This window comes from Labrus bergylta, chromosome 24 (assembly GCF_963930695.1).
Source record: "Labrus bergylta chromosome 24, fLabBer1.1, whole genome shotgun sequence".
NCBI lineage: Eukaryota > Metazoa > Chordata > Actinopteri > Labriformes > Labridae > Labrus > Labrus bergylta.
The window spans coordinates 5,294,312-5,302,135 of record NC_089218.1 but is presented as its reverse complement, the minus strand read 5'-3'; the positions used below and the strand labels follow the sequence as shown (position 1 = coordinate 5,302,135).

Sequence of the window (7,824 nt, the reverse complement as noted above, 5' to 3'; positions counted from 1 at the left end):
TTTACAGCCGAGTGAGTCACAGTTGGGTTTTTTTTTTCTTTCTCTTTGTCAGTACATCTGAAGTCAGAGGCGAAGCTGTGAGGGTTAAGAGGTGAGGATGACATCTTATTTTCTCAGACTTCAGGGCTCCCTTAGCTCTTCAATGGCTGAATCCTCCCCTCTAACACTAAACTAGTAGAAAGGTGCAAGGTAGGAAAGGTACCACCACCACCGCCTCATTTTGAGCCAGGACAAAAACCTTGATAATGTATACATGTGCACAAGAACATTTAATCGCACACAAAAATCCAACTCCAATTCATAATGCAAAATGTCTGAAAGTAATGTTGCATTCATCTTTCATGAAAGTAGAACATGATTTAGTTAGTGCACTCTGCATAAGTCTTAGAGCGAGCTCTGTGATTCCCAGAGTGGGCCTCTAACTCATCAGTAAAAAAGCATTAAGAGCAAGAAGCCACCCTCCAGAGGAGAGCGTCCCAGCTTTTCCCAAACCATTTTTGGCTCAGCAGACACATCTAGAGCTTGCAGTAATTTGTGCCTTTTTAACAAATATAACTCCTTTGCAAGGAAATCAAATAAACCCAACATAGTGAACGTAGAGCAACCATAAAAATAACGATTTGCAATTGGTAATCCATGTCAAATTGAAGTTTAATTTGAAAAATCATTTGGCATGAATCAAATCTTTGAGAACAGAAGATGATTGTTGGCTCTCTCTCTCTTTCATCAGCAGAGGGCGCCATCTCTCTTTTTGCACGTCGTGGTCCAAATGGGGATAATTTTTTTACACAAATGAAAAATGATTACTGTTGGACAAGCTTCTGCTCACTTATGCTAAGCTAGGCTAATTGGTTCATATTTCTTCATTTATTTCTAACACACCTTATGCACCCTGGTGCACCTTAGAAACATAACTCCAAACATAAGCAGATACTTGCTATGAAAGCCCCAATGAGGAAAAGTATACCATGTAATTAGAGCCCCACCGATTTATCATCCAGCCGATATTATCCGCCGATATCAGCATATCAAGATTTAATTTTTGGCTTTTTTGTGCCTTTTATTGGAGCTTAGGACAGTGGAAAGAGTTGTTTTATATGACATAATGTGCTGATACATACATTCTCTTTTTAAAACGTTACCAAAGCATTGACCTTAACACCAGGTTTTATTTGAGCATATTTAATTCCATTGTAGCATATTGATGACACACGGTACAAAAACAAATACCAGACTTTCCTTTACAACTTGGACCCAGTAAACCCCACAAAAAATATCACCAAAAAACGCCATGAAACCAAGCTTTCCTTCGTCTCATGGTGACTTCAACAAGACAAACAGTCTTTGTGTTGGAGGACAAAGCTAGGACCACGAGGAGTAGGCCTCCTCTTTTTTCCATGTTGAATAAAAAAATGTTATATTGTATTTATATATTACAACACTCGACATAGAAAAGTCATCCAAGAAAAAAAAAAACTCATAAAATATGGACCTTTAGCAATGCATGGAGAAGCAGCTTTTAAGAGCAGGATGTATGGCACATTTATTTCCTCAGATATACACATTTACATAAAAAAGGTGCTTATAATTACAAGCTAACTGTTTAAATTAGCAAAGATGGATCCCATGAAGAGAGAAAAAAAGTGAACTGTTGGAAGCATCATGGCAATGCACATGCTTTGACAGCAGATGGCGCCAAAACCCTTCACTACTTTTTTCCGTTTCTACATACTTATCTTCAGGTCACATTCAAGAGATGTCCTTTAATACAGAGTGTGCACTGATACATGTCTGCAATGGCAAATACTACACCATTAGTTGAGAATAATGTGAAATATTTGCCAGCAAATACCCACTAAAATATGACATTTGAGAAGGTTTGGACAGACTGGTTGTGTGTGTGATCAAAAACTTCTCCCCCAACTGTATGGCCAACAATACTGGATAGCATTGACAAAACAAATGAGCACACCTTTTTGTTTTTCCAATGAAAACTGAAGCCACTAAGACAGACAGCTAGTAATACCCCAGTTTAAAGATTATTGAAAGGTCTGATTGAAAGAATAGATCTGTGTCCTATTACTGCAGTGGATCATTTCAAGGCGGGATGTTACGGTCTTAGCAAAATGCACACTTTAAGCCAACTTCTGATCAGTCTTTTCTTGAACTTGAACTTTGAACATGGGAAATGTAGTTCCAATCTGAGGTAATGAGATGTATGCTCAGCGTATATATTGAAATATTTCATACCAATCAGAAGAGGGCAAGTGGACAATTAGTTGCATAACATTTGAGCAATGTAAGAAACAATTCAAAACATCATTGAAGATACATTTAGAACCTTTTTTTCAGTAGCTCTAAATTTGTCCCATTTGGCCTTCCATACACAAGTTCTATATGACTGTGTGGCAGCATGTCTACTATTTGATTTTATCACTTTATTTTATGGATGGATATACTTTTTGAAATATTGAATAAATGACATGCTGGAAATGAGCCACATAGGCCAATGGCGCCCCAATAATTCAATACTTTTTGATACCACATGTTTTAAAACGATACAATCTGTGTTATTCTATTCATCAATATAAAAGGTTATCAAAAGTGCAGAAGCTCTCAAAAGACTTCAGAGCTTCAGTCATATATTCAACCAAAAGCTGCCATGAGCAAAAGAGAAAGAGCACTGTCTACGTTGCACAAATACTGGTATTTTTGGTATTTCTGCAAATTAGAAAGTGTGTTGCATTTGATACGAAATGAATGGTCATTAAAAACAGGAAATTGACTTGTGATTGATGTTTAAGACTTCTATTTTTGTTGCTTTGGATTTGAAATTGGTGCCAATATCGTTTGATTTTTACTAGAACCGTATCTAAAATTTTAAATTCTGGTGTCATGACAACAATAGTTGGCAACATAATCCATTTACACCAGTCTTGACAAGAGACGTCATGCTTTCGAGTCATAAACTGACCCCCTCCCCTCATACTTTGATGCTTAAATTTCTGACCAACACCAGCCAATGGTCACACAAGCTCTTGAACCATTTTACAAGAAATCCCTTAATGAAATGAACACAACTGTACGATAAATGTCCTGTAGTATAAAAAGAAAAGACTTTGGCACATTGTTCCCGCACTAAGTGGCAATATAAGCAAAGTTACAGCTGAGTGCTTGATAACTAGGTTCAAGCTATTTCGCCATAAGTGAAGTACATTCAATATTAGAGACAAAAACAGCAGTCGTACGAACACCAACATTTAGACTGCCAGTTAAAGGGCTGAAGTACTATTAGTAGATTGGCAAATTATACACTTTACATATAGATATTGTTAAGGAGGTCTATCAACAGTTTGTATATACAGTCATACATAATCTTACACTGATACATATTTCAACATTTGATCTTTTTGTACCGATGTGGCTCAACTACGACACCAGTACTCACGTAAAATTCAACATTTAGCAGCAGTTTACTACTAGTTCCATCAAAAACTGTTTTTAAAATATATAAAAATCAATGCATTGAAATCGTAACAAATCATTTGTTCTCCATTGATATATGAAGACTTGACTCACTAGGAAAAGCATAAATGGTAATGGTAACATCATGAAAACATTTTTGAGGTATTTCTTGTGGGCATTTTTAAGGACAACACATATAGGGGGCTAGACGCAGAAGCTACATCCACACTCAACACTTGTGGCTCTTGAATGTAAAAGTCTGGATAAGGCGGCAGCTGCGGATGTAAACAACAGCGGCATTGTGCTCACATGTAGGATAAGAATAGAAGGTCTTTTGGAAAGGATAAAATCCATAGATGAAGGGATAAAAGGTAAAATAAAGTATTATTTAAGGAGTGATTGTCATTGTTGGGCTTTGATCCTACCAATTCACCAGTTTCAAAGGGCAGCCATTTTCCCCCAGTCTTGGGCTTTGGTTGGAAAGTTCAAATGCTTTCACAATGTCACACGACTGTGTTTGAACATATCGTCCCTTAACTGCTGCTTATTGATTAGCTACAGGAAGTACAAGTGATGGTGAAGACACAGAAAAGGCTGTATCTCAAGTTAAAACAATATAACTAAAAACCCATAAGCTACCATGGAAAACAGCAAACATAATCATTTAACCATTTCCTTTCTAACATGTCACTCAATGCAATAGGAAAAGCCTAAATGAATGGCTAACATCGCCAGTAGCTTCTGCATGATTAGCAAGTCAAGGTGGACTATGCTAACAAGTTAGCTTACTAGGGTCCGACCGATATGAGATTTTTGGGGCTGATATCGATATTGGGGAGAAACAAATCTGAGACTCATATATTGGTCATTATCTTTCTTAGATCTATTAAATATGTGGAGATGGATAGATAGATCGTTTTATTGACGTATATCTGAGATAAAATTAGCCAATACTGATAGTTACCGGATAAGCAAATATCGGCCGATACTATTGGCTGGCTTATTCATAGGTTGGGCTTTAACCAATAAGGAAAGGCATAAATTACTAGCCAATAGTTAGCTAGGATTTGCACCTTTCCCATTGTAATATGGGATATTTTCAAACATTGATATTGGCTCGCTTGCTAGCCGTTAGCTGGATGTGTATATATGCCTTTCCTATCCTATTGTGTCGCACACACAGTAATGTAAGGTCAGAAGTGGTTGAATGCTAATGTCAATAGTCGACTAACAGTAGCTCATGGGTGATCAGATATTGTTTTACCTTTGAAGATGGAAAGACATGTCAGGTTCTCTGTGTTTAAATGTGATTTGAAACCAAGACCATGATAGTATGTGATTTTAACAGGATAAGAGCTTCCCACTATTAGCTTGATAAAAGAAGGAAAATGGCCCCTGTGTGGAAAATGGTCAATGGTGGGCGAGCAGAGCAGCAGTTCATAATCTCAGCTCAAACTAGAGTTTCAGGCAGTGCGTCAGCATTGTCCGAGGAAAGCAGTTGCCAGATCTGCCACCGGTCCCTCTGCCAGTCTTGCCACTCCGGTGTATGCGGCACAATTTGGGTCTCTGTCGTTGAGGCTGAGTTACTCTGCACTGCACTGAGCCTCCCGTGCTGAAGCGCCGGCTGCTGCGCTGTTGCTAGCTGGGGTGAACTTTGTGTGCTAGCCAGTCGATGGTGGGCATTATAAGGGGGAGGACAGCGGCTGTCGTTGGGGCAACCATCACTAGTGTTCGCTCCACCGTGAGATCTCGAGACTGCTCGATGAGTGCTGTTGAGGTGTGACATCACAGACGGGTTGATGCTGAGCTGCAGGCGTGGCCGTCCCGACCCGACGTGAGGGCTGGTGCACACCCTGGTGACCGGGGGGTGTGGTCTGATCTCAGTCATGCCATGCCGTTGTAGCGTTGTCTGATGCCTGCCATCCCCGTGGAGTCCGTCGAGACCTTCCTGTGAGCTGCGGGAGCTTCCCTCTGACATGTTGCCATGGGAACCTGGAAGCACAACATAGGTGGAATTAATCCTAGGTTAATAAATAAAAAGGAAAACACACATTACTCAGTGTGACAAAACTGTAGAAAGATATGCTCCATCTTATATTAAACTGAGTACATTTTCAGTACCTGCAAATCATTCTCCTCAAACTACTGCAGCTGTTACATTCTGTACTGGAGTATTAAGCAGCTGGCTAATTAGCTGAATGTATTAACGTTGAATCACAGATGAAGTGTAAATTAGTTTCAAATTAGAAAGCTAGAAATGGATAAAAACCCAGCAGAATGCTGATTAGTTGCTAAAGTAATTGCTCCTGATTAAAGCATTTTGAACAGAGCTTTTTACTCTTTTAAAGGAGCAATATGTGACTCTGATGCAAGCGTTTAAAATTGGTAAGCAGTCTAAATTCATAACGTTGGAGCTGTCTTCCCTCTCCCTTTCACCCCGAGAGTCGAGGTGCACGCAGGTTACCATTTTGCGGACATGGAAGCTTCAGTGTTTAGCCCTGTGCCAGCTCTGCATTGGCCTTAAAAGATTTCTGCGTTCTCCAATAAGGATCATATTTTTACCAAGGTAATTGACAAGGTTTTTAAGTCGGGTATATCTCTACCAGTTTGCTTGCCGGATGCCGTCGCTGCAACACCTGTCGGTTTGACCTGATAACTGGTCTCATATCTGGCAAACTGAGGGGCGTCTAAAACGGGTGTGGGTGTGCCTTAAAACCGCCAACCTTTTCTCTTCCAAACAAATCCAGACCATTCAGGACCAGAATCTTAGAAGGAGGACATACTGGCTGCTGCATTGTCATCAGAGAAGCCAGCACTTCAACATAGCTTCAACATGCTATAGTAAGGTTTTAAGATTTAATACAGTAGATATCTTACAGATTGCCCCTTTAAATACTGTTTTTTAATCCACAAGGAAGCTATTGGCCAGGGCTCATGAACAAGTTTTTACCTGTGTATGGTTGGTCCTTAAGCGCTGGTTTCAGGGTCGTGTGCCACGTCCCCCAAATATTGGCATGCTCCTCTGATACAGTTTCTGAATGAAGCCAATAAATATGACAATTCACTCGTTGTAGTGTTAAAAAATCCGATTACAAATCTCAGAGAGATGCTTAGCTTACCTTTGGAACCCCAAGTGTCCGCTCCAGGCAGAGTGAAGTGTTCAGGAACGCGGTAAAGCTGCTCGCTGCCCGGACTTCCTGTTTCTCCTCTCCGCTCGCTTAATACTGGCGAGTTGTTGTCGTAAGGAGACACCTCACCGCTGGACGCTTTGTTGGAATCGCTGGAGGAGCGGCGCTCGCTCAGGGTGAAGGGCTCCTCTGTCTGCAGCATGTCAGGGCTCCTGTGATGGAGTTAGAGATGTGTCAAGATAGTGATGGAACATGGAAACACAAACATGAGGAGATCTTGTATAACTCACTGGGATGCTTTTCTTCTCAAAAGGTAGTCCACCACATCTGGATCAGTGTCCAAAAGACTCATCAAAACCTCATTTTGCAGATCAGGAGGCACCTAAAAGACAAGTGAACTATTAGCGGAGGTGAAAAATAAAGTAAATGGTCGTCTTGGAACCTGAACAGAAGTTAAGGGCCAAAGAAGATTAATTCTTTCATTCCTTTATAGGGGACAATTAAATGTTTTGAATGCTTGTTTTGTTGCCTTAATATTAACACCCCTAGTAATTGTCTGAATGTGATTTGTATGAATTTGTCTAAAATCTGGGCTCCATATCAATGAGGATTATTATGACTTTCCCAACACCTTCTGTCCACACTCGATTCTAATCCTTAATTTCTCTGAAAGCAGACATTGCCAAATCCAAACATAACCATGTTACGAAACAACTTTGAGATGTCATTCAGAGAACCTGAGCCACCTAAAACTCTGTTATTACTCCCAAAGACTGAGCAAGTCAGACCCAATTCACAATATGTGATTTAAAAAGTCGTTTATTGGCTCACTGCAGGAATGTAAGCCTCGGCGGGACTGGCAGTGGCAGATTATAAAACATTACGGTTTACGGTTTTTGGACTTGAGGTGACCTGAACTGGCTGTCCACACTGGTTGAGAAAAAAAAAAAAAGAGGAACAAAAGCAACTGATGAGCATTAATCCTTGCAAAATCATGCCCTCTTCTGACACCACAAGAAGGATTTCATGCTTGAATTGACCGTTTCTATTTTGCAAAGATCAAGCTCAGGTTCTTCCCTGAATGGTTCCCATTGTTTCTGTTGGCTGACTGGCAAGATTTAGCTGTATTTTTTAAATACTAATGCAAAGAATCAGGTATTATTCCACCCAAAACAGTCGTCATCCACCTGTCATCTCGCATTCTCGTAGTTTTTTCTCACTTTTATCCGCC

The 7,824-nt window shown here is 40.1% G+C and overlaps 1 protein-coding gene across 3 annotated transcripts in view; it reads right to left on the bottom strand.

Annotated features, from left to right (window-relative positions):
* Positions 1-1,149: 1,149 nt before the first annotated feature.
* The window catches only part of LOC109984128 (rho GTPase-activating protein 6-like), a 72,885-nt gene continuing 66,210 nt past the window's right edge, over positions 1,150-7,824 (bottom strand). For 2 of the 3 annotated variants that reach the window (XM_065951748.1, XM_020634153.3), the window contains exons 11-14: positions 6,884-6,975; positions 6,585-6,805; positions 6,416-6,499; positions 1,150-5,457 (exon numbers count right to left, since the gene is read on the bottom strand). In XM_065951748.1, coding sequence (XP_065807820.1) covers positions 4,916-5,457; positions 6,416-6,499; positions 6,585-6,805; positions 6,884-6,975 — 939 coding nt within the window. In that variant the 3' untranslated portion in view covers positions 1,150-4,915. The remainder of the gene's footprint in view (positions 5,458-6,415; positions 6,500-6,584; positions 6,806-6,883; positions 6,976-7,824) is intronic. The other variant, XM_065951749.1, reaches the window with a different exon arrangement.